The sequence below is a fragment of the Notolabrus celidotus genome, chromosome 1 (genome assembly GCF_009762535.1).
Source record: "Notolabrus celidotus isolate fNotCel1 chromosome 1, fNotCel1.pri, whole genome shotgun sequence".
Taxonomy (NCBI): domain Eukaryota; kingdom Metazoa; phylum Chordata; class Actinopteri; order Labriformes; family Labridae; genus Notolabrus; species Notolabrus celidotus.
The window spans coordinates 17,365,487-17,392,160 of NC_048272.1; the positions used below are offsets into that span (position 1 = coordinate 17,365,487).

General features: G+C 40.7%; 2 protein-coding genes across 7 annotated transcripts in view; both read left to right on the forward strand.

Moving 5' to 3' along the window:
• The window catches only part of LOC117816707 (neuron navigator 1-like), a 73,615-nt gene extending 65,113 nt beyond the window's left edge, over positions 1-8,502 (forward strand). The window contains 11 exon segments of the mRNA XM_034689081.1: positions 709-806; positions 900-995; positions 1,449-1,617; positions 3,396-3,515; positions 3,518-3,630; positions 3,737-3,891; positions 3,981-4,052; positions 4,317-4,513; positions 4,626-4,744; positions 4,877-5,074; positions 5,193-8,502. Coding sequence (XP_034544972.1) covers positions 709-806; positions 900-995; positions 1,449-1,617; positions 3,396-3,515; positions 3,518-3,630; positions 3,737-3,891; positions 3,981-4,052; positions 4,317-4,513; positions 4,626-4,744; positions 4,877-5,074; positions 5,193-5,276 — 1,421 coding nt within the window. The 3' untranslated portion in view covers positions 5,277-8,502.
• Positions 8,503-8,802: 300 nt separating this feature from the next.
• LOC117816406 (myosin-binding protein H-like) lies at positions 8,803-22,004 on the forward strand. 6 transcript variants are annotated; one of them, XM_034688693.1, is made up of 21 exons: positions 8,803-9,131; positions 9,758-9,808; positions 9,987-10,043; positions 10,212-10,268; positions 10,392-10,448; positions 10,591-10,653; positions 10,803-10,859; positions 11,010-11,072; positions 11,267-11,332; positions 11,534-11,608; positions 12,047-12,181; positions 12,857-13,024; positions 17,018-17,106; positions 17,196-17,391; positions 17,515-17,654; positions 17,884-18,043; positions 19,118-19,254; positions 20,570-20,756; positions 20,862-20,915; positions 21,538-21,569; positions 21,658-22,004. In XM_034688693.1, the coding sequence occupies exons 1-19, from the start codon at positions 8,888-8,890 to the stop codon at positions 20,891-20,893; spliced, it is 2,034 nt and encodes a 677-aa protein (XP_034544584.1). In that variant the 5' UTR covers positions 8,803-8,887; the 3' UTR covers positions 20,894-20,915; positions 21,538-21,569; positions 21,658-22,004. The 6 variants fall into 6 exon arrangements, with proteins under 6 accessions (XP_034544584.1, XP_034544662.1, XP_034544743.1 ...); XM_034688771.1 differs by having other exon boundaries at positions 10,215-10,268; XM_034688852.1 differs by lacking the exon at positions 9,758-9,808.
• The last annotated feature ends 4,670 nt before the right edge of the window (positions 22,005-26,674 follow it).

A 26,674-nucleotide genomic window follows, 5' to 3' on the forward strand; every position in this document is an offset into this window, starting at 1 on the left:
TGCTATCTGAAAGCAGGAAAAAAAAAAGCCATATTAAAGTGTTTCCCTCATTTCCCAATGCCAGTTACTGAAGATGTGACATTAAGGAGGGTAAATTATATCATTTGTACGGTTTGAAAAGAAAACATCTTGAATTTTGCTTTGTTTACTTTTATTTTAAGGTCAGATGGTCATATGAAATCTTGACTTCTTTCGTCCACTAATTTTTGGGGAATTAAAAAAATTGTATTCAAGATTCAAGTTTTTATTGTCATACCACATAAGCTGTTGCATGAAATGGAATGAAATTTTGATTCTCAGGTCCGTATAAAGCCACAATAAGAAGACACACACAATTAAAAAAAGAAGACAATAAGAAATATAAAGATAATAATATAAGTATTGTGCGTCTGTGAGGGATATTTGGGTTGTTATGTAATAGTGCAATTGAATGTGCAAATGTACAATGTGCAAATTTTGAGGTAGTTTGTTGTATTGTACTGTTCATATCAGAGTCTGTATGGCTGTGAGCTGCTGAGACTACAAAGCACCACCAGAGTTAAAAAAAAATGTATTGACATATCTTTACCTTTTCAAACTCAAAATGTATATTTTTTAACACAAAAACCTTTAAAAATACCATGTCTATTAACTTAAGCACAGCAACTGTGTTACATATATGTGTGATAATGATTGTTCTGTCTTTTTGTCTCTTCTGTCTTTTTCCAGACGTCCACTCCACGGACTCCCTCATGCTCTCCTCTCAGAGAGATGATCATCGTGTTCGCGTGGTGATTTGTGTTGCAGATTTACGTGTCTTTAAAGAAGTAAGGATAATGTTTACCTCCTCTTCTTTACACTCAGAAATATGAAATTGAATATTCATTTTGTATATGATTTCCTTCACTTTGCGTCATCAGGAGGTGAAGCCTCAGGATTTCTTTGTGGGCACAGTTCGGGTGAACGGCAGGATGGACTGGCCCATGCTGGACTCAGCTGTCAGTCAGGCTTTCAAGGTAAGCCGTCTCCTTCTGACAACTACATTTCAATGTCAGCTGTGCTAAAGGAAAGAACTGAATGTACAGTTTGCATCAAGCATTGTTCCATCTGTGATTCAGCTACACTTAGCATCCTGTTACTTCAAAGAGTCCAGCTAATGCACACTGCTGGAAACTCAGATTAGAACATAGGTTACAATAATAGTGAAAGGGGTATGTGAATATACTTTAACAAATTATCAGGTCTTACTGCTGGGGATTTGCTGATTTAATTTGTATTCTGTCGTATTCTGTCGGGGCCCTTAAAACCAAGGAGCTCATTAACAGGAGCTCATAACCCCAATATGCAGATCATGTTTACTGTCACCTTGGATGTGCATGGGGAGTTCACGTACAGGACTCTGTCTGCACACACTAAATCCTCCTGAGCCAGATTTATGCAGGTGTCCTCTTCTGCTCTTTTCACTGCAGGTGTATGTAGCAAAGGTTGACCCCACCTCCAGTCTGGGTCTGTCAACAGACTCCATCTACAGCTACAGCATGGGCCACATTAAGAGAGTGCTGGGGGGTGAAGCTCCAGAGACGCAGCCCTCTCGCTGCATGTCCCGAGGCCCCACTGGCATCACAGTGGCTCTAAAAGGTCTGTGGAGAAATGGTTGAGCAACTTAACAACTTATTAAATCTCATTAGTGGCAGCACGATAACATGAATGATAAGAGAAAAGTTGATATATTAATCTTTTCATTATTTTAATTCACTGTCTTACATTAGTTTTATTGAAAACTGTTTCCAAAGACACTAAGGACTGATTTAAAAATCAATACTACACAAGCTCAGAGGCATTATCTAGTTATATGTATTCAAAGCTACTGTTGCTTTTTCCCTCTGTTCTCTGAGTGTTTGAGCTTATGAGAAATACTCAAATCTTTTTCTGGAAAGTTGTGCCTCACACATATATAGACTCACACATAATTAAGTTTCCATTAAGTTTCCATCTGTCAAACAGATCTACGTAAAGCCGTAGCTATGCTATGGGTTGCTTAACTGGGTAGTTTTTCATCCTGATCCAAGTTCTGACTGAGAGCAGATCTGTCTGCCTTGTCTGTTTATCATAGCAACACATCTGGGCCTGTCTGTCTTTTACCATTTGATCCAGTGTTGCTGTTTTCCTTTTACAACCCCCCTACGTCAAATGTTCATTTAGTTACATTGAGCTGCAAGCTGAACTCGGCATCAACCAAAACATTAACTTAAATGACCCAGTGGCACCGGGTGAACCCATCAGTATATTTCTTCTTTTATTTTTTTGAAGACCTAAAGTGACAGCTTGATTTAGAAAAAATATTAATATACACACACAACTTTTACTTATGTAATAATTTGATTTTATAACGCCCCTTACATCCATGTAGTTTATTGAAAAGCAGTATTTTGCTTCAAAGTTGAACATATGTGGAGTCCATCAGTGATGGTAAACAGCTATATATGTTTACATATGTGTTCATCTAAAAGGTTCTACTGAGAAAACAGCCTTGTTTCCTCTGCTATCTAGTTGCATTGAAATGCAAAACTTATAAGATCACATGATTTTATGCATCAGCTAAACAACTTTGTTTTTACTTTAACATTAGAAAAAGGAGCTGCAAAATCCAGGCTGCATACAAAAGAGATGTATCTCCAAAATAATAGAAGTTACATTTTGTTTTGCACTTGAACATTGTGAAAGTTCTTTAACTGATTTGCAATTACACAATCATTATAAAAGTTCACATTGTCCTGATTGTCTGCCATGCCATGTGTTTGTGTTTGTTCAGATTTACCTCAAAAAGTAGGCCTTTATAAGACTGTCTAATTTAATGAAGTATTAAACGGATTGATAAGTAGAAAGCAAAGCTGTGATCAAGTGAAAGAGCCAACGTTCTCTCAGTCCCTCTCCACAGTTGCATGCAAGAATGTAAGGCGTGAAGTGCTAGGAGAGCTGGGAAAGCAGCGGCAGCCCAGACAGGCCTGTGGGTAACCTGATCTCTGGGCTGCCAGGCCCAGCTGGTGGAGCAGCCTCAGACACATGGGCCCCATAGATGCTAAGGTGCAACATTAGACTCCTTCTGGCTGGAAGGGGTTGCACAGACTCTCAAACACTCGATACAAAGTTATTTTAAGACTAAAATGCTTGAGCTCCATGTTGATTATGAAGGACAAGCGAGGTGATAGAAATCCATTTCACAACCTCTTCTCTTCCTGGCTCCTGCTGGGAATAATGCTTTTTTTGGGTTGCAGATATAAACAGAGTTATTCACATGAGTGTACATGTCACATTTTAATCCACAGTTTATCACCAATTCTAATTTGTGCAAGTTAATCATCAGCTCTGTGTTTATTACCACTCAGTCCAGTCTCTCTTTTCATCACTTTGTGCAGGTTTGAAGGAGAAGTGTGTGGACAACCTGGTATTTGAAACCCTCATTCCTAAACCCATGATGCAGCACTACATCAGCCTGCTCCTCAAACATCGCCGTCTCATCCTGTCTGGTCCGAGCGGACGGGTAAGAGCTACCTGGCTTCCCGGCTGGCTGAGTACCTGGTGGACCGCAGCACTCGTGAGGTCACTGAAGGCATTGTCGCCACTTTCAACATGCACCGCCAGTCCTGCAAGGTGACAGAATCCTAAGGGCCTGTATGAATCTGTAAAAAAGTGTGTGTTTATTATTAGCTGTCTTGTCTTCATCTTCCTCTTTCTCTTTCTCCTTTTCTCTCCTAAGGAGTTGCAGCTTTATCTTTCCAACCTGGCCAATCAGATTGATCGGGAAACCAGCATGTCAGAGACTCCACTGGTGGTGATTCTGGATGATATTCATGAGCCTGCTGCAATCAGTGAACTTGTAAATGGTGCTCTCACCTGCAAATACCACAAATGGTAAGCTCTGCGCACATTTAAACTAGCTGCAGGAGTGTTTATGTCCTCATTTAAGATTATTGAACTGTCTTATTGTCCTCTCTCCTCAGTCCTTACATCATTGGAACAAGTAACCAGCCAGTGAAGATGATCGCAAACCACGGCCTCCATCTCAGCTTCAGGTGGGTAAAAGAAACAACTATGGGGGAGTTTTTGTCTCCTGCTGTGTCATCATTGATGTGGATCAAATGTAGATAATTTCACGTGTTTCATATAGATTATTAACATCAGTAAAATCATTTTTATATGACAATTTAATCCATTTTTCATCTTCTTTTGGTGATTTATGGAACTTTTGGTACTTCTGATCAGTGTGAATGACCAAACGTAATGTTTGTGTCACTATCTGATGAACTAATAAAGTTTTCTTCAATCTTGAATCTCAGGATGGTGACCTTCTCTAACAACGTAGAGCCCGCCAACGGCTTCCTGGTGCGCTATCTGCACAGGAAAATGATGGAGTCAGAGGATGAAAGAAGCTTGACCAACGACGACCTGATCAGGGTGTTGGACTGGATGCCCAAACTGTGGTATCACCTGCACGCCTTCTTGGAGAAGCACAGCACGTCAGACTTCCTCATTGGTATGAAACAGGTTTATCAAAACTGGGATTTAGGAAAGATGCACTTTCAGTTTGCAAGAGACGCTGAAGAACTTGTGTTTAATGTTTTCTTTCTCCTCCTGTTTCTCCTCAGGCCCCTGCTTTTTCCTGTCCTGTCCCGTCACAGTGGACGAGTTTCGATCGTGGTTCATTGACCTCTGGAATCACTCTATCATTCCGTACCTGCAGGAGGGAGCCAAAGACGGCATCAAGGTGAGAAACTAGAGCAAACAAACCCAGAAAGCGTTCTACATCCTGGTATAAGTTTCTTCCTCCAGCGTCTTCTCTTTCATGGGAAATGTTGCACTCTAATTTTAATGTTACTGGTATGCTGTGACGCTTTAGGTCCACGGCCAGAAGGCGGTATGGGAGGACCCGGTGGAGTGGGTGAGGGGCACCCTGCCTTGGCCGTCTGCCCAGCAGGACCAAGCAAAACTTTTCCACCTTCCTCCCCCTAGCATCGGCTCCAGCAGCCCCGGTCAGTTCTGCGAGGAGAGGCCTCACAAGGAAACCCCACCCAGCTCCATGGAATCTGATCCATTGGTAAGAGGGAGAACTTTATGGTGTTTTCTTTTGGGCTTCATGTACTTTCTCAAATACTTAAAGGTGAAATGGATCCTTTAATATCGCTGATTTCTTGACTTTCTCTCCTTTGTTCTAGATGGCAATGCTTTTGAAACTTCAAGAGGCGGCCAATTACATTGAATCCCCAGAAAAAGAAGACCCTAGCCTGCCTAAACTTTGAACACGAAGCTCACATTTATCACTTAGCACTTCAAAATGTTTTTGTATTCACTGTCATGAGACGGTGCTCATTCAGGAACAAACAAACCCTCAGAAATAGTTTTAGCTGGATTTTAACTGTTAACTCCACAGTGCGTTTAACGTGTAACTAGGTTATTACAAATCATCTTAATACATACGCTATCTAAATAAGACTGTTTACAAGTACTGAATGAAAAGACATATTCTATAAATGTACTCTATATTTGACAGGATGACATTCACTTCACCTCACATCCCTCTCAGCCACGTTAGCCCTCAGCTCATCTACATCGGTGCTAGTTGATCACTACTGAACTCATCTTAGCACTTACGACTTCAGGTGATTCCTGCAGCTGCACACACAGTCCTCCCTGCTCTGTGCTTGAGTGCATCATGGGATACGCAGTGCTTGTCAACAGGAGCTATTCTCAGTTTTCATGTCTGGTTTTGGAAAAGAGTATGACAGCATCACAGAAGCTACTGTTTATTGCAAAAGTCTTTGGTACATATCTACTGTAAAGTCTTCTAAGGCCAAATCCTAGACATATGCAACCCTGAACTTTACAACCCGAGCAGGTCAAATCAAATAAATGCCTTAAAAACAGACTTCAGCATCACTTACACTTCAGCAGAGTTAAACCGGTGCTTTCATCATGTATCATGATCAGCTGCAGCTGTCAGAGTCAGTCAGTCCCTTAACTGTTTCAGTATTTCTTTCAATTTCTCTTCTTTTATTTACAATATGAAATGATGAATTATTACATGATTATATGTTGGTACACAGTCACATATTTCATGTATGGTTAACAAATCAGTCTTGCTGTCATACTCTTTTTCATAAAACAATAACTTCTATATTAGTGATGAGCTCATCACCTCCTCACTGCACAGTACCGTATTTTCCAAACACTTAATTCAGTTTTGGTGCTGCTCTGAGCAGTTTCACCAGTGTTGCCATATTTATCAGGTGTTAGAAACACAGGGATATTATAACAAAACAACGCCCTTAAAGATTTAACAGATTAAGTAAATGCTTTTATATTAAATTCATACTTTGTTTGTATGACATTTATCTAAGAAGGAGCACAGTTGCTTTAAATCTCCCCCTCCATATCAGAGTAGTTATGGTATATATTATGTACATACAATCAGGCTACGTCACAGTATTTTATCTGTATTAGTTGGTGCAATTATCTCAAATACTGAACCAAATACTGTTCTTTAATCGAGCATATTCACCGTCAAGTTAGGGTTTAAGTTCAGCTATGAATGTATAGAAACACTTCTAATGCGACCATTTAACAGTATGAATCTTTAGACGGTGCTTTTAAGAAGCCTTATCACAAAGCAAACACTTTAACAGCAGCTAAGTAGAGTGACTTTAATGCTACCTAGGCTCATTTCATTTCCAACACGCCACAAGCAGAATTTAAATCTCATTCTTAATGTCACTCGTGCTCGCATAATCATCATTTAGGTACTTATGGTGCTCTTTAACAATGTCTGAAACCATTTTAGTGCGAGTAAACATCATGTAGACTTTCAGGGTAGCTTAGAAAAGATGTGAAATGTGAAAAATAGATCTGGAAGATAATCTCTGTGTTGGTGAAAAGTATTGAAGACATCCGTAGAGGCAGTGGAGTCACTGTGAGACATTGTACGGTGCGCGCCCATGTTGATGTCGTACGGTATTCATGTGTAGGAACATTTAGGTACACATCGGACAAATTAACTGATAACGGAGACAAAAGTGAAAAGCTGAAAATGAAACCTTTTTTAAGGTACTTTGGCAGGAGTTGATGAATAAGCACATGTTAGTGCAAGTGGTGTCCAAGTTTTCCACCTCTTCATTCCAAGCTGTGTCATAGTCCAGGTGCTCAGACTTAACTTCACATGTACATAAATCCTGTAAATGAATGTCAGCTTGTGTAACAGCTTGATAAGAAAGTGTAACATTTGAAATAGTTTGAGCTGCTCTTTGCTTCATTGTTGCACTTTATGCATTTGGCTGGTAAAAAAAATTCAAGCTAACTTGCAGCTCTGATTGGTCTGTAAACACAAAACGATGGAATGAATTTAAACCGAGCAAAAAGATGCTTCTGACCAGCGACAGTCACGCTGGTCACATGCCAATTGAGCTGATGTAAATATCCCTGGTATTAGACTGTATTACCAGCCACTCCCTGGTCAGAATCTGCAGGTTCACAAAAGCCATCATCTCAACCTTCTCATCCCTTCCTCTGGTTGTTGTGCCTGTTGCTCTGTAGTAGCTGTGATTTGTGTTTGCTTACTAGTGTATCAGGACTATGCAGCAACTTCTACTGGTGTTAGCAATCAGCAAATCTCTGAACCTTACAAACTAACGCAGTGTTTTCACGTCAGTTTTTTTAGTACTTAAATTGGACCAAATCGCAGGATGAAAGTACAAAAAGTTAGCTTGGAAGAGGTGACACGTGAGCCTTAAAATGAGATGGATTTGTTTGGTATTGAGATGAAAACAGGGTTTATAGATGTAATATAAAGAAATTAGGATATTTGGAAGCTGTTTTGTGTGTTTTGTCCTTTTGAAAAGCAACAAAAGTGTAAAAACTAGACTTGAAGTGGTCAAAAAATGATAAACAATTTACAGAAAAGATTAGAAATCACATTAAGAGTCTAAATAGTTTTCAAGAATTAGCACTTCATTGTTTGCATAAGTACATTTAAGTAGAATCAAACCAGAACATGTTGCTGAATAGTCTATTTTTGCAAAGCTTTATGTGGACTATACAAAGAGTTAAAAAAAAATATGTTATGCGGTATCTAATGTCACTGGCGTGCAAATGTTAAGGGTTTCTAAGTGTTGTAAATGCATGTAAAGTTGCTGTGCGATGAGAAAACACATTAATGTATTGTTTAGGAAAACCTACATTCTACATTCCTTTTAATACTCCAATATTTGATATTTCTGTTTCTTTTTTTCTAAAGAATCCTTTGTAAAACTTAATTTCTCTATTTTGTACAGGACATCATTGTAAAGATTGTAAATAGGTCAGCATTCTGGATGCGGCAACAATCAGAACGAGGGGGTAGAAATCATCCTTGAGAGAAAAGGTATATTTCGTGGGAGGTGGGTCCAGAACTTGGATAAGACATGTTTCTGAGGCTTTCATCCACCTATCACTGATTGTTGGAATCAATAAAATACATGTTATATTTAAGCTGTTGATTCCTGTGTCAATTTAAGTTATTAATCAGAACTGCTTGAATGTTAAAGAAATGTATCCTCTGTAATTAACAATGAAGACCCCATAGGAGTAAACAGAAATATGTGATTAAGAAATGCTTTCATTGTTGTTAGATGTATTTATGAAGGTCACAGTTTGTGTTGTTGAAGGTGTAATGATGCATGGTGTGTTTTGTTGATGGAGATAAACGGACATGGTGGTCTGGGTCCTACATGGTGCTCAGTATCTGTTACTTGTATTTCATTAGGGGGCGGGGCCTGAACCTGCTGGGCCCTATATAAGCCTGCCATCCCTACAGGAAAAACGGCATTGGATATAGTTTTTACGGACTTAACCGAGTTGGGAATTAGCTGCAACCTTCAAGATGCCGTCCAAGCCTGCCCCAATCAAGAAGGCGGCTAAAAAAGAACCAGCCAAGAAGGAGGAGGCGGCCCCAGAGCCCGAACCAGCTCCAGAGCCCGCACCCGCACCAGCTGAGGCTGCACCCGCAGAAGCCGCACCAGCTGAGGCTGCACCCGCTGAAGCCCCAGCCGAGGGCGAAGCTGCACCTGCAGAGGTGGCGCCCGCTGTTGAGGAGCCCAAACCCCCCACACCTCCACCCGCAGATGGTAATGCACCGCGCACAGCGGCGTGCCAGCCATGATTTACCGTCAGTTCTAGCGTATAATGTTCACTTACATGATGTTTCTCAGTGGATGAACCTTGGAGTAGTTGTTCAGCATTTCAATTAAAGTCTTAGTACCCGGTTGATATTACGGTAAGCACTCGGTAACCTTTACGCACGGGCACTCTGGGTAAGGTTTCTCGGATACCGTACAGTAGTCATGTAACGGTAACTGCACGTTAACAGCATAAACCGCCTGCCTGGACTCTTTAAGCTTCTGATTACCTGACTGATAAAGTTACTGAGAGTCACACTCAGGCACTTTCTGCGCTTCTAGGGCGCATCGCTTTCTTTTAGCAAAACTTTTTAATGCTAACCTCTACAGTGATTGTTAACATGCGCTTTACCTCAGTGACTGCTCCATCCATGCGCCTGAGAAGTATATCACAAAGATACTTCAGAATGAAAAAGTTGGGGTGGTGACAGGAGTGGTCCTTACTGAAGTATGACGCATTTTAACAACAGTTATTCTCCTAAAATGTTTTTTTTAATTTTACTATTTCTAATTTTTAACATGTTTCTTTCTGTATCTTGATTTATGCATTTTCTAACATCTAATATCTACATTAGCTGCTCCTGCTGAAGCTGCTCCCGTTGCTGCAGATCAGCCAGCCGCCGATGGTATGACACCCAGAGAGGAGTCGCCAAGTCTCCAACAAACTCACCTGTTTCTGCTCTTTCTTTTATTTATTTATTTATTTTTAATAGATTTAACCTCTTTCATAATATCTTGAAAATATTGTTTAATATTTTTAAGATGTTATAAATATCTACTGATCTCTTTAACCTTTAACATCAGCTGTAGAACCTGCTCCAGAAGAAACTCCAGCTGCTGCATCTGAGGTTCCTGCTGATGGTAAAGCAGACTATCAGTGGATTAACAGTGGATCTAATATATATATATGTATATATATGTATATATATGTATATTTATGTATATATATGTATATATATAGGGCTATACACACTTGACCCTCCTATATTACAAGCTAACCACACTAACATCTCTAACTCCTTATATCAGCAGCAGAGCCTGTTACAGAGGAAGCACCAGCTGCTGCTGCTGAGGCACCTGCTGATGGTAAAAATAAAAGCGCAGAATAACAGACATGTTATATGTATTATATCTTGAACCATCCACCGCCTACAGTATGGCTAAATATACTAACATCTTATTCAAATATCTCCTAACCTGTAACATCAGCTGCTGCTCCCGCTGCAGAAGAAACACCAGCTCCTGCTGCTGACGCTCCTGCTGATGGTAAAACCACTAAAGTGAAAGAACAGAGTCAATTTATAAGCAAATTTTAATCTTCAACCGTAAAGCTAACTACAACTACTAATACTTTATATCTTCTAACCTGTGTTACTTCATGCTAATAACTTCTAACCTTTAATATCAGCTGCCGCTCCCGCTGCAGAAGAAACACCAGCACCTGCTGCTGAGGCCGAGGCTCCTGCTGAGGGTAAAACAACTGAGTGGAAAAAGAGAGATTTATATTAGTATTTTTAAAATCTTTAACAGTCAAGGGTAAAGCTAACTACAACTACTAACCTCTGACCATCTTCTAACCTTTATTATGTGATGCTAATATGCTCTAACCTTTAATATCAGCTGCTCCTGCTGCAGAGGAAACACCCGCTCCCGCCGCCGTCGAGGTCCCTGCTGATGGTAAAAACATTAGAGTGGAAAAACGGACATCTTGTATAAGCTTTTTTAAACCGTTAACCATCAACAGTAAAGCTAACTACAACTACTAATACTTGATCATCTTCTAACTGCTATGATCTGATGCTAATGTCTCGTAACCTCTAATATCAGCTGCTGCTCCCGCTGCAGAAGAAGCACCAGCACCGGCTGCTGATGCCGAAGCCCCTGCTGATGGTAAAAAGAGACACTAGCCATTATAGATATATTACTCAGTATTATTACATATAAAGCTCTTAAGGTAAAGCTGACTACACTTACTGACTCCTGTATAACCCTTTGAAAACAGTCTCAAAACACTCATTATCGTCATCTCAACATTGCCAATCTGCTTTATGCACTAATTATTAAACTCTAACATTCAATAATAGCTGCTGCTGCCGCTCCCGCCACAGATGAAGCTGCTCCCGCTGCTGAAGGAGAAGCACCTGCAGATGGTAAACCAACCTGCTTTAACCAGAACATGTTCCTGCTCGCTCCTCTCTCTTTATATAAAATATGTTTTTTAACTTAACACAAATTGGATAAGAAGTTCTCCAGTACTGTTACGGCTACCTCCCAGTGAGGGAGACAGAGAGTTGTGAGGCGCTCTTTTAATGCTACCAATGAAAATAATGCCAATGCTTATTTAACACCAGCTGAAGCTGCTGTAGCTGCTGAAGCTGCACCAGAGGAGCCTAGAGCACCCACGCCGCCACCTCCTATTCCCAAAGGTAACCAATCAGAGAGACAACACCATCAGATAGACTCTACATTCATGTCTTTGTCTTTGTCTATTGTGCTTCACGAACAATATCAAGTCAAAATCTTTGTGTAAAAGTACTCATCAATAAACCGGATCTGATTTGACCAAAATGAAAAGAACAGCTAGAAAAAGGCCAGATATCTTAGCATGGACAGTACCCAGGTGTTATATGTGATAAAGCACAGACGGAGGTTCATTTTGCAGGAATAAGTTGTATGTCTTAATATCACGTCTTTATTGTGGTGTCTTTACAGTTCCAAACCAACGTCTTCTAGCAGGATTAATAAATTGACTGATTACAGAATTGCATCATCTCCTCCTGCAAACCACAACTTTCAGATTACGTTTTGCCTTCCTGTCTTTTCCAAATATCACCTCCATAATTTAAATTTTCCTCCTCCTGCAGAGCCCACCAGCGCCCCTGTGGATCTGTTCATCGAGGACAAGAACGACACTTCAGTGACGATCATCTGGAGCCAGCCCGAGACCATCGGACAAACCGGCCTGGATGGATACAGCATCGAAGTGGCGAAGGACGGAAGTAAGACCTGCTCTCCTTTAGACTGAGATTAACCAGGTGCAGTCACTTCTGGTATGTGTGCGGAGGAGGTCAGATTATTAATACACATAGAGGAAACGTCAGCTGACTTCTGGATTATTTTAAAGTTTATAGCAGCGGCTGAATTAAATATTGTTGAATATCTGGCCTCCATGATCATATCTGTAAAGTTTAAATGTGTTTTAAAGACACTCGGAAACATATGAAATTGCTGTTTTAATGTAGGTCAGCCATATCGGTTGCAGCTGTCCCTGAAGTGTCACTGGGTGAGTTATATCATTAGCTTCCTAACGTGTCCCTACAAGGAAAGAGGCACTTCAGGAGCTGCTGTGGTCCTGCTGGAGGTCCTGCTTTTAGACATCCAGGCCTAAGCTAATATCAGCTGCAGCGCAGTGAGGGCTTGATTTAGCTGACGAGGCACGCTAATTACACGCAGGGGAGGGATTCAATGTCCGATACAACAAATTAGTGTCAAACATAATCACTGCATGTCCATCAGAAAGCTGCTCTTGTTTTCATATTCATTCATCTTGTAGAAATCAGCTTTCCCTCTTAGTCCTGCGATGCTTCTACAACACAGTCCGGTGATATCAAGATGAACAACAGCTCTGTAAGTTGTGGAAGTGTGTTTTAATTTTGTGTAATGATCCCGTTCAGCTGACGACTGGAAAGCAGTCAACGGGGAAGTGCAGAAGTCCTGCCGCTACGTCATCAAGAACCTGACCACAGGCGACCGTCTGAAGATCCGTGTGTTGGCTGTGAATGCCGGAGGCCCCAGCCCACCAGTTACTCTCCCAGAGGCCGTGCTGGTGAAGGAGGTGGCAGGTAAGAAGTGTTCAGAGTGTGATGTAAACCAGACTAGAGAAACAAGCACTTAGGAAACATGCTCCCCAAAATGCACCACAGATAGAGTGCAGGGGAAAAAACAAGGGAGACGTTAAATCAGAGAAATTTTGAAATGTTTGATATGATCACAAATGAAAGCGATCAATGACGCGAAAAAGCCTGAAAAACAAGTGGCTTCTTCCTGTGTACGACATGAAGCAAAACTAGGTACTGGATACTTTTGTGGCTTACCTATATAATCAGTAACTACTTAAGAAGTGAAATGAGGTGCTTAAGGCACAGATAAGTGATAACTCAGACTTTAAAAGGGATCAATCGATGACTTCTTTGAAATAAAGAACTCAAACTGTGGGACTCAGGCACAACATAAGTCTGGACCCCGACAACCATGTTACTAAAAAAACACAAATAAATTATTCTAATCCTAAATGAATGTTTGTGACATATTTAAATGGCTTTTATGCTCAGACAGAATATAATCCCACATAAAAGACTAAGTAGGATTATGTGATTAACCTTCCTATGATTAGTCTAATCCGTCTGTAAAGTTAAATAACTACAGGACTTCATATTTAACACACAGTGTGACCTGAAGTTTACAGAGACTGTGGTTGGGGTAAATGGGGAGTCATAAAGTGCAGGAGTCCAACTGAAGCAGCTCAGAAATGTCTCCTGCTCAGCTGTCAGCGTCGTGTTGGCTCGAACCTGTAGTGCATAAAAGTGAGGCTTAAACACTTATCTCCACTCTGCGTCTGAAACTTTCATCCACCAAACTACTCTGTGATAACTGTGAGCTTGTTAAGCAGAGGGTTTCACTAAAGCTTCACCAATCACAGTGTTAATCATAGACTGTATGTCTGGAGTGATTTGCTGAAAAATTATGATTGTACTCTGAGGACTTTAAAGGGAGGAGGGGTGTTACCCTGCCTTTCTCACAAATCATCGTTATGCGTAATGGAGACCTGTACAGGGGGGGTGAGGACACTCGATACGAGCTGTACTGGCAATATTTCAATAGCCACGTCCATGCTCACCATCATGTCCCCCATAGCAGGAGGTCCAGGTATGGAAACAAATTAGGAAAGGTTTCCGGCAAAATGACCACAGAGGATTTGGAAAAAATAGCGGGCATGTTGTGGCTGTTAACACAGTTTTTCCCCCCGTGGAGGGGTCGGCTCCGCATTGTGATCCCTGCCAAGGGTGTCAGAGTCATTTTCTGCAAGATCGATGGCGACAAGTGATCCTGGGTAAGGGGAGGAGGAGGAGTGGGGTAGATGGGTGGTACATTCCTGTGTGTCTCAGGCCTAAGGAGGGACTTGGGTTGGTGGGTGGATCAGGGTGGTGGATATAGATCTAAGGTCTCGGGTGACGCCCAAATCTCATGACACTATCAGAGATTTACTGTTTATTTTTTTAACATGCCACGGACTTTACAGGGAGAAATTTAACAAGTGTAATCCTCTCATATTAAGTGATAAGACTCTTAACATCATATTGATAATGATACCCACTACCTAATTATGTAGCATCCTTAAATACAGGAGCTACAAGGAGCTGCAACGAACAAGGTAAAACAGGATACAACGATGGAATCGCAAAAACTAAGGCCAGCCAAAGAAAGACCATTTGAAGGAAAACCAATAGAATCAGGTTAAAAAGACAACTTTTAATAATAACTCATGTCCCAGTATAGAAATCACCTGCTTTATATTCCATCCCCTGCTTACTCTATCTCTGATACATTCTGGTGTGCGTGGGAGTAACTGAAGCTGGGGATCGTGCGTCATGGCTGGCGGTGATATACTACAGTACTCCGTCTTTATTTAGCGTCCTGACAAATGTTGCTCTGCAGGACTCAGCAGGTGTTCCTCCTCACCAAACCTCTTTTAACAAATGAGCCTCAGTAAGAAACCTCCGAGGCTTTAAGTGTCGTTTCAAACACCACAGTGGCTAACCACCCTGTGATCTTCTCTTTATGATGATTTATGGGATATTTTTGGAGTCCGCTGTGAGGATCAGAAAGTGACTTGTTTCTGAGCTGGGATCTCAGAGTGACTTAGTCCACATGATTGTTATACAAGCCTCCAAGCTAACTCAAGACTTTGATACTCACAAATCCCTCTGTGTTACACTGATTTAAATTCTCAGGCTGCATATTGACATTTCTTACATTAGCTTACACTTTCTTCTGCATCAGCTAATCTTAATAATTCCAGTTAAAGTGTTCGAGCTTCATCTTGCAAACAGATGGAGCAAACATCTTGATGATCTCAAATGTGCCCAAACGCTGGGGTAGCTCAGTTGGGCGGATGCCCTATGTACAGAAGCTACAGTTCTCGTCGCACTACACATTGGAATGATTCCTGTTCCCAATAGTATTTGGAGCATGTCACCCCTCACCCCTTATCCCAACGCTTCCTGTCTCGATATCAAGCTGCTTCAACCAACAAAGGCTAAAAGCCAAAACAATCTTATTTAAAGAATAAGTGCCGCAACTTTAGCTTTTTTTTGACTCCCAATTTGATCATGCATGTTAATCTTCACCTATACAGTATGTAGTGTATTATGGAATTAAATTTGTTTACATTTTAGAATATTAACCTGTTCTATTCAAGCTTTATTTATTGTTATTGTGAACTTTTACCGACTGTTAATTTGGTTGCCATTGCATGCCATTTTGACCCTTTTGGCACACCATACTTAAGCCACTGCAGTGTCTTCCTGCTTCCTGCTGCCGCCATGATGGATAATAACGACCCAACTGCAATTTTGACATCACATTTTACTTTAAAAAAAACGTCACTTGACCAGATGGCAAGTCAAAAGTTAAATCCACTTTGTGTCAAACAGAATTAAAATATCACTGAAGTACTTCAAGTTTGAGCCGCCACCTACGAGTTCTGTATTCAGGGGCAGCTAGTCAGACTGAAGTCAGCAAGCAACTCATCACAAAAGCAGGCAGAGCTCTATTTTAGTGTGTGAATCACCACAGACCTGAGGATGAAACACTCTGAAGCTGTCTCCTACCTCCACGTCATGGTTTCAGACCTCACTGGTGCAGCAGTGCAGCATTTATTTGAATAATGAGTCTAAAAGTTAAGATCATTAAGTGCATTTCATTCCATTCCATTCGTTTGATTCCCATATCAAGACACTTTTAAGAAGTGCTTTCGATTTTTAATATGGACTTCAAAACTTGTTTCTAAATGCGAAAAAAATGAATTTCAAACGCAGTAAAAATTTGATTGATTGAATTAAATCCAGGAATTTATCCCCATTAAAGATATATATTATTTGACAGCCCCCATTAATAGGTATTCAGACTAGACATATAATAACTAAAACAATGATTAAGGAATTATACAACCATTTCTGACACATAATGGCTTTTAATGCAAGTGCAATTGCAGGAAAATCTCTAAAAGGCGAAGCATAGAAAAAAATGTGAACCAGCACACAGTTGTTACAAATAGAATGCAACAACACAACTGTATACAAACATATAACCTATGCTGCTTTAGGTTTATTCTTTCACTCCAATTTAATCTGCAAGTCCCTATATTCACCTTATTTTAGTCTCAGTCCTCATTGTTGCTTTAAGTACAAAGAGGTGACCACAGACTCAGCTAAAGGCATTAAAGCTTTACTGTAACAGTCACTTTTACAGCCTGTCAAACAGGAACAAACCCTGATGGCATCAGAGAAACTATCTTGGGTAAAAACAGCTTAGTTCAGCTCCACATGTTTATTGATTTCCTGAGATTTGTTGTTTACAAGTAAACCCCCCTCATCTGTTTCACTCCAGAAGTCACTGAAGAGATGTTAACAACTCTTTTCAGGCTGTTTGTCCCCCTCACTGATTGCCTGGAGAATCAACAATGAAATAACTTTAGAAAGGCCCAATGATTGTTCACAGAGAGTTGACATAATATGATAATCTTTGTTGATTTTATCAATTTTTTTTCTCTCCAGATCGCCCCAAGGTCCGCCTGCCTCGCTTCCTCAGGCAGAGATACGTCGCTAGCGTCGGAGCCAAGATCAACCTTACCATCCCCTTCACAGTAATCTGAACCTGGCTATTTCTTCATGTTAAAAAACGATACATAAAACACAGCTCCTGTGACATGATTCCTTTGTTTTTGTTCTCCAGGGTAAACCCAAACCTGTGGTCTCCTGGACTAAGGCCGGTGGGCCTCTGGACACAAAGAGAGTGAACATCCGCAGCAGCGATAGAGACAGCATCATGTTCATCCGCGCTGCCGAGAGGGACGACTCTGGAGTGTACGAGATGTGTGTGAAGGTGGACGACTTCGAGGACAAGGCTCAGATCATCCTGCAGATTGTTGGTGAGTGAAAAGTAGAAATTCAGAAGATGAAATTCGATTCATGGAGGAAGAGAAGTATGAAGGACGATCCTGATCAGAGAATGTGATTAAGATGACACATGATCATTCCCCTGTTGTTCACAGAGCTGCCTGGCCCTCCTGCCACCGTGAAGATCGTGGACACCTGGGGCTTCAACGTGGCTCTTGAATGGACCCCACCCGTTGACAACGGAAACACAGACATCACAGGTTACACAATCCAGAAGGCCGACAAGAAGACTGGAGTAAGTTTTCACTGTCAACTAATGTCTGAATGATTCTAAGTTGTATTTCATATATTGTCTTTTCACACTGTTTTATTTGTTTGTGAAGCACTGTTGTCAGCTCACTCTGTTAAAAATGTGCTGTACACATAACTCTCACTACACTTGCAGAATCCCCTGAGAAATCATCTGTAAGACTCCTCAAAATCTCCTCATCATTTTTTCACTTTGTGCGTCTTTGCTCCTCCAGGACTGGTTCACTGTGTTGGAGCATTACCACAGGCTGAATGCCACCATCTCCGATCTCATCATGGGCAACACCTACAAGTTCAAAGTGTTCTCTGAGAACAAGTGTGGAATCAGTGAGGATGCCACTGTTGCTAAGCAGGAGGCCAAGATCATAAAGACAGGTCATTTTCTTTTCCTCTTACTGTGTTCACAAAGCAGCACTGTGTGGCGATCACATCTTGAAGCTCCTGTAAGGACTTTTTAACAGACTTACAATAATACTGATGTCTTGGCTTTTTTTCAAGTTATATTTTGGGGCTTTTACTTCTTTATTTTAGAGAGGATAGTGCAGTGGATGGAGCAGGAAACTGGGATAGAGAGTGGGGGAATAATATGCGGGAAAGGGGCTGCAGGCTAGAATCAAACCCGGGCTGCCAGCTATATGGGCGCACAATTGAACCACTATGCCCTGTTGTCTTGACTTTTTATCAGAAAATGTTACTTCCACATGTTTAGATAAAGATAAACAAATATATCAGAGGCATCACGTTAACTACAGGGGGCACCAAAGCCAAAGCCACTAGTTTAGGTACATGAAAGAGTGAATTTCTGAATTTTACTTCCATGGAGCTTAGCTTGATTGTTTTTAAGAACACTTATAGAAGTCTTAAGCTAAAGGAAAATCACATTAACACTCCAGTATCATTGTTTTTTCTGTTTTGGGTGAGTGTTGAATTTGGAGGGGCAACTTGGCAAACTATAGATTTAATGAGCTCATTTAAAGATATCATGAACCCAACAGTTGTTATCTCAGGATAATACACATGGTTACAAATGTATTTATGAATGTCATATCTACTTTTTCTGCCAATACATCTTTTTCAATCCTAAAACTGGTCCTTTAAATTCTCATATTTGCTGGGAACCTGTCATCCAAATATTACACGTTAAGCTTTTAAATTCTTGTTTCTCTTTAATGATGGCCAAGCATACAATTAGCTGTTTTCTGCAACTCTGAGGAAACATGTCAAAGTCCACATTCAGGCAGATCTCATATGTGGGTGTGAGCTATGAAAGCCAATACATTTTTAACTTTGAGTTTAAACAATAATTTGACAGGTCAAGATTTGAAAAATTAGACCATAGTTAAATGATTGACTAATTAACTGACTTGTAGATTATGTCAACCACTTTTATCAAAAATGACCATCATTGTGTGTAGGAGGAGCTTCATGAGTTTCTCCTCTACTCTCCAGGTACTGAGTTCAAACCTCTAGATTTCAAGGAGCACGACTTCACCGAGGCACCCAAGTTCACCACCTCTCTGACTGACAGATCTACCACCGTGGGCTACAGCACCAAGCTGCTGTGTTCCGTCAGAGGATTCCCCAAGGTACGCTAACAGTCATCATGTCATGCTCCTTTTTTTTCTTTATACGGTCAGCCTCAGGAAAACACACGGTCGACATCAGCAATGCGGGAAACAGTAGTTCCATGATGAGCACCAAAAGAAGTTCACACAGGAACTACAGTGACGGCAGTAAATTCATATATGAGATCCAGCATGTGATATTTGACGTATTATAATGAAAAGACTTTTCAAGCCGTGGGTTCCCGTTATAGGTTCAATAATTAAAATTTTTGGGTGCTGTTGTAGCTCCAACACTAGAGCAGGTGCCCCCTGTACAAAGCAAGTTCTGAGTTCTGTCATTGAGTTACTTATGGCTGAAATTATGTGAAGAGCCCCTGAGAGTCCCTGCAAGGTCCTCTTGGTGTCCACATCCCCATATTTAGAATCACTGCTCTAAACAAAAGCTCAGCTTGTGCATAGTTTATCCTTCAAATGTAACAGACCCTATAGTTCATCCTTCAGCGTCTTTCAACCACTCTCAATCAATCTCAAATTCTGACGTCACTGGATAATGATAATGAATGTAACAGAACATACTGTACTAGCTAGAGTATTTGTGAACTTGGAAAGTTGTTGCTGTGGTAAATCATCTCAACGAGTCACCACCAGTTGGTTTTCACACACTTTGGGATGACACCTAGGGCCGACAATCAAGTTTCAAAGGGGGACAGTGCAAGCCTGCCGCTAAAACCTTCAAGCACACTTACACAATCTTTGACATTCCCTGTGCTGTAATGCCTAATGGATGTATGAGTGTTCTTTAAGTGTTAGTTGGATTATAGTGTAACAGCAGTGCAGCCTCTGCTCAGAACTTCTTGTCAGCAGCTTGGCTCTGAACAGAGCATGTGTGAGATCTGGTCCCGACCTTGTTAGCCTTCTGTGTGAGCCTCTCACCTCCTGTTTGAGCTCATAATCCCACAGTGTCAAACACAGCACAGGAGCGTAGATGGTCTTGATGAGAGCTGGTGTTCTTTGCTTTTGAAGCGGGGCAGCAGGAGGAGGAGAAGAGGCCATAGAGGTGACAGGTCAGCGGGGAAGCTAGGTCACATGTGTAACATTCCCTGTGAGGCCCCAGGAGGTCCTCAACATGTCAGTGCCATTAGGAGTCCCAAAGTGGCTCTGTGGTGTTTGTCCACTTCAATCAAAGAGGCTTTCTACTGCGAAGTGACACAAACAGGAATAGAAACACCACCGCTGCTTGTTTATTAGTGAGATTATGTTTGTGACGGGAAGAGATCAGTTGGTTTCATTACCACATGCCTGTAAAGAAAAAGTATGTTTCTCTCTCTCTCTGTAGCCTAAGGTTCTGTGGATGAAGAACCAGATGATTATCGGAGAAGACCCCAAGTACAGGCAGATCTGCACCCAGGGTATCTGCTCTCTGGAGATCCGCAAGCCCGGTAACTTTGACGGCGGTGTGTACTCCTGCAAAGCCAAGAACGATCACGGAGAGGCAACCGTCAGCTGCAAACTGGAGGTCAAACGTAAGTCAAGACTTTAAATTAATCTAAAAATACTGCAGACAAGGTGCAGCATTTGATGTGTTTTCATGCCGAAACTGCTTATAAGCTGTCTTTCTTTTGAAACAGAGGCAGCAGTTCCAGATGCAGAAAAGAAATAGGTCAACATTCACACTCTCACAGGTCAGAAATGTAATATTCTTCTTTTTCTGTGTTTGAAAACTTCACTAAAGACAAAAAAATACAATGAAATGTGTCTTTAATGATTATAAAATATCTAGGGTTATAAAGTCCAATCCTATAACTTGTGGAGTTCATTCTCTAACAATAAACCTGGACACATTTTGGATTGGTTGGGTCTATATGAGTCCTGAGGAGACATCTGTCTCCTCCATGACTTACCCCCATACATGGAGGGCACTAAACTTGGAAAAGGTGGCCTCTGCCTCTGAAGAGTCCAGGAGGTAGGGCCCATAAATTAAATCCTTGATGGCTCCTCCTGGGCTCGGGTAGGTGACTTAATCACATTTCCTTGACTCAGCAGCAGCAGACGCCTTCAGGAGTTCACTCAGATACAGTCAACACATTTTGAGGCTGTAACTTGTTTAATGTTGTGCTTTTGTCCCATTCTGGTTTCTGTGTAAACATTTTTTACCTCGGATATTTGATATTTAAAAATAAAAGCCCCTGTATTCTTTATTTTCCTCTTAATCTTCTTTGGTATTTCTGCTGTTTCCACATCTGAATCCCTCACTCTTTTCTAACACCTGTTGTTGTTTGTTCATCTGTTACATTCCCAAATTAGGAGCAGAAGGAATGAGGCCTTTGCAGCATAAGGTGCGTGACCCTTTTAGTGTTTCTAAATCCGTCCTCCACAAAGACGAATAAAGATTTCACAGTTTGAATTGTGTCTTCATCTTTGCAGGAAGGTGCTGGATTCCTGGAAGAACATGTATATATGGCTGGTGACCACACTACCAAAGCGTTGTTGCCTTTGACCTCTTGTTGAGTGTGACCCTGTGTTGTGATGAACAATTGTTGTTGCTTTTCGCCTTTATCACTCAGCACATCATGATTATTAAGTCCATATCCATGTCCACAATCAGCTTTTTCCCAAACAATTCTGTCGGTTACTAAATTATCACACGTTCCAGATACTGTTCCTCAGTCTAAGTGTACGCCAAGAAATCTACATCATGTATTTACTGTTCCTTGTTGGAGAAGTACATGTAACATCTACGTGTTTATATCAATAAATAATTTAATTTCTGGTTTTGTTTTTTCGATTCCCTGTTTTTCTTTAGATTGAAGTCCTGACAACAGAAGTAAAAAGGTTACCATCATATTTAACAGTAACAAAAGCATGTTTGAATTATGAAAACACATCATCCAATTTTCAAAATAACTAACTGAGCATTTTTTTGTGTGTAATCGATTAATAATGATTCTATCAATTTCTTTTATTTTCAGTGTGCTCTTTCGATAACCTCCAAAATAAGTAGTTAAAAAGACTATTTCTTTGTGCAAAAGTTTAAAAACACTTGATATGCTACACATTCAGCCTGTATTTTGAGTGTACAGTCATGGCCAAAAGTTTTGAGAATGACACAAATATTACATTTTCACAAAGTCTGCTGCTTCAGGGTTTTTAGGTGTTTTTGTCAGATGTTTCTATGGTATAATGAAATACAATTAGAAGCATTTCATAAGTATCAAAAGCTTTTATTGAGAATTACACAGAATTCATGCAATAAGTCAATATTTGCGGTGTTGACCCTTCTTTTTCAAGACCTCTGCAATTCTCCCTGGCATGCTGTCAATCAACTTCTGGACCAAATCCTGACTGATGGCAGTCCATTCTTGCATAATCAATGCTTGGAGTTTGTCAGAATTTGTGGGTTTTTGATTGTCCACCCGCCTCTTGAGGATTGACCACAAGTTCTCTATGGGATTAAGGTCTGGGGAGTTTCCTGGCCAAGGGCCCAAAATCTTAATGTTTTGTTCCGCGAGCCATTTTGTTATGACTTTTGCTTCATGGCAAGGTGCTCCATCATGCTGGAAAAGGCATTCTTCATCACCAAACTGCCCTTGGATGGTTGGGAGAAGTTGCTCTCGGAGGACGTTCTGGTACCATTCTTTATTCATGGCTGTGTTTTTAGGCAAGATTGTGAGAGAGCCCACTCCCTTGACCGAAAAGCAACCCCACACATGAATGGTCTCAGGATGCTTCACTGTTGGCAAGAGACAGGACTGATGGTAGCGCTCACCTGGTCTTCTCCGAACAAGCCTTCCTCCAGATGCCCCAAACAATCGGAAAGGGGATTCATCAGAGAAAATGACTTTACCCCAGTCCTCAGCAGTCCAGTCCCTGTACCTTCTGCAGAATATCAGTCTGTCCCTGATGTTTTTACTGGAGAGAAGTGGCTTCTTTGCTGCCCTCCTTGACACCAGGCCTTCCTCCAAAAGTCTTCGCCTCACTGTGCGTGCAGATGCACTCACACCTGCCTGCTGCCATTCCTGAGCAAGCTCTGCACTGGTGGTGGCCCGATCCCGCAGCTGTAACACCTTCAGGAGACGGTCCCGGCGCTTGCTGGACTTTCTTGGGCGCCCTGGAGCCTGTTTGGCAACAATTGAACCTCTCTCCTTGAAGTTCTTGATAATTGGATAGACGGTTGACTGAGGTGCAATCTTACTCGCTGCTATAAACTTCCCTGTTAGGCCCTTTTTGTGCAATGCAATAATGGCTGCACGTGTTTCCTTGCAGGTAACCATGGCTAACAGATGAGGAACAATGGAGTCATGCACCATCTCCCTTTTAAAGTGTCCAGTCACTCAATCATGACAGATTGATCGCCAGCCTTGTCCTCATCAACACCCACACCTGTGTTAATGTGTGTGACACCTGTGTGTCATTGAAATGATGTTAGCTGGTCCTTTTGTGGCAGGGCTGAAATGCAGTGGAAATGTGTTTTTGGTGATAAAGTTCATTTTCAAGGCAAAGAGGGACTTTGCAATTAATTGCAGTTGAGCTGATCACTCCTCATAACATTCTGGAGTATATGCAAATTGCCATTATAAAAACTGAAACAGCAGACTTTGTGAAAATTAATAGTTGTGTCATTCTCAAAACTTTTGGCCATGACTGTATATGTGCAAAGTGTTAATGCACATCAATTTTAGGAGGTTAAAGAGTTGAAGGATGAATAAAGTATACGTTATTAGTAATTCTAGTAAACTTAAAACGTCTCCTTTAAGTTCTTTTCTGGGGTATTTTTGTCTTTATTAACAGGACAGCTGAAGAGAGACAGGAAAGGTGAGCAAAGGGTTGTGGCCAGGAGTCGAACCAGTGACAAAGACTAAAGCCTCTGTATATGGGGTGCTCTTAAAGCATTTAAACACAAACACTTGTCAAAGGATTACAGTCAAGACAAATTCTAAGCCAAACAATGCGTCTCTGGCCCTTCTGCACCTCAGTGATCTGTACCTGCGTCCTGAGGGGAGTGGGGTGAGGTAGGTGTTTAGTGGATGTGTGATGTCCTGTTCTATTGAGGTTGCAATGCGAGATTTGGTGTGGGGGAGATCGATTATTTTAGAAGCTGTGGTGGTGATGAGTGTGAGTTTGGCCTTGTTTTTAACAGATAAAAGGTTGAAGAAGCAGGTGGAGCAGTACAGGAGGATGGATTGAGTCATGAGTCAGTCTCTGGTATAGCAGCAGAAGGAAACGGGGGGCAACATAGAGTCCTTTTAGTTTATGGATGGCTGACAGTCTTTGATGGCTCCTTTTTTGAATGTCACTGGTGTGCTGGTTGAAAGTGAATTGATTGTCCAATGTTACTCCGAGGTATTTAAAGCTGTTTCTACTGCCTGATGGTGATAGGGTGCTGAGGTGAGGAGGTAATATCAAGAGGTAATATTGTCAATTTCAATCTTTTTCAGAACCTGTTAAAAACTCCTCACTGGAGCTTTAATTATGAAAGAAGGTTATTATAATAAGTGAATGATAAATCAGTTTTTACTTGGATTTTGTTTGAATCTTAATGTAAAAAAATCTTACTTTTAAAGATAACCAAAGTTAAAAGACGGTTCAATAATAAAGACGACCAACAGTTAAAAACTTGGTTAATAAAAACTATTCTGACAGGACTGAGAAGCTACTCCACAGCAGACAGCAAACAGTGAGCCAATGTATGAATGAAGCATTTTTGGCTGCAGACCAGTGAGACTCTGGTCATTTGGCTCATACAGACCCAAGAGCACATCCCAGTATGCCAGGACTTCCATAATAGTATCAGTTGATAATAGTGATCTTGTAAGTATTTGGACTTGTGAGTTACAGGCATAGTGATACTGGGGAGCATGCCAGACATATCCAGGTTACAGAGACACATGGGTTCACCCAGAGGCTGACAAAATTAGCCTCAGTGCTCCGTCTTACTCCGGTTATTTTAGGAACAAGAAGATCTATAGGCAAAATGAGCTTTTCTTTTAGTTTAAGAAACGTATAGAGTGAAAAGGAGCTCATACATGAAGATATACAAAGAACAGGAGTGTGGAGGAACTGTACTGAAAAAAATATCCACATATCAAAACAACCATCTTCCATCCTGCATATGCTCATGTTCTGATTGTGACTACCAGGATGACCATTGTTAACATGAATGAGGTTTCCAAACAGTATAGAATCTTAGCATTAGTGCATATTGATGGTAAGAAAGTCAGAGACCAAGCTCTGCAGTTAGAATAACAGGAAAAATGAACATGGCTCTTTGAGTGTGGCGTCCTCTAGTGTTCATTTTGAGGCATGTCATCTGCAGGCCCTCTGAAAAATGAAAATACGAAAGAGACATAAAATATGAATACATTCTTAAGTTTCTGCTTCTGCAGGAGAAAAAGGATAGCGATCACATTAACAGATCAACCGACATCAGCTCAATTCTCTGTCTATTTCATCAATCAGGCCTCTGAATCTGCATCCAGGCGATATCGGGCCTCCTTTTTGCACAGATTAGCAGCTTTAACCTGTGGGCTGTGTGAACCAGAATGGGTCTCAGAACTACTTCTGGAGGCTCCCTGGATGCTGACACGCTGCAATAGGGTCAGGGAGCGAGAGATTTACTGTCTAAATTAGATCCTGAAGCGAGCAAGTTTCAAACCTCCAATGAAAACCACCACTGGAACTCTGACTCAATATTTATGTGCATAATAACTAGTTAGAGTTATATATGTATTGTGTGTTTTAATAGAGCATTTCTAAAAGTAACTTTGACTTTAAAGTTAAGATAGGATAAAGATAAGATCTACTTTATTTGTCCCCCATTGGGGGAAATTCTTTTGTTACAGCAGCTTACAACACGGGACAGGGGAATACAACAATGTACTAATGTAGTTAAAAAATATAATAACAATAATAATAGCAATGACAAAGGTAAAATATAATAGAATAAAATAAAATAGAATAGAATAAAATAGAATAAAATAGAATAAAATAGAATAAAATAAAATAAAATAAAGTAAAATGAAATAAAATATGGCAACTATCACAGATGTATACACACTATGTACACTTCTATGTGATAAATAGATAAGGTAAGTTATTGCACGATAAAAATTGCACCAGGTTATTTAAAAACAAACAAACATTATGAGAAGTTATCTGATGTGAGGTCAGAAGTCTTATTTTATCCACTATTCCATGTGGTGAAATTGGCTTGGTATGCTGTTTCTGCGACAATTGGATGAATCAAAATGCTGAGATAATTATTTCGGGGGACAAGTTTTTATTTGACATCCTATTTGTTTGCACTAATTAACTTGTTCTCAAAAGATATTATCTTGTGTACACCTGAAGTAAATATAATAATCACGTCATGGGACCTAAGGGGCTCCATAGACAGTTAAATGCAGGGATTTCCTATATTATACCGACAACCTTTACATGATTG

What these genes read in the sequence shown, in the direction of transcription:
- LOC117816406 (XM_034688693.1), top strand. Translation starts at nt 8,888, where the DNA reads ATGCCGTCCAAGCCTGCCCCAATCAAGAAGGCGGCTAAAAAAGAACCA. An exon ending in AGATCAGCCAGCCGCCGATG is followed by an intron (nt 9,809 to 9,986) that starts GTATGACACCCA and finishes CTTTAACATCAG; the next exon opens with CTGTAGAACCTGCTCCAGAA. An exon ending in CGTCGAGGTCCCTGCTGATG is followed by an intron (nt 10,860 to 11,009) that starts GTAAAAACATTA and finishes CTCTAATATCAG; the next exon opens with CTGCTGCTCCCGCTGCAGAA.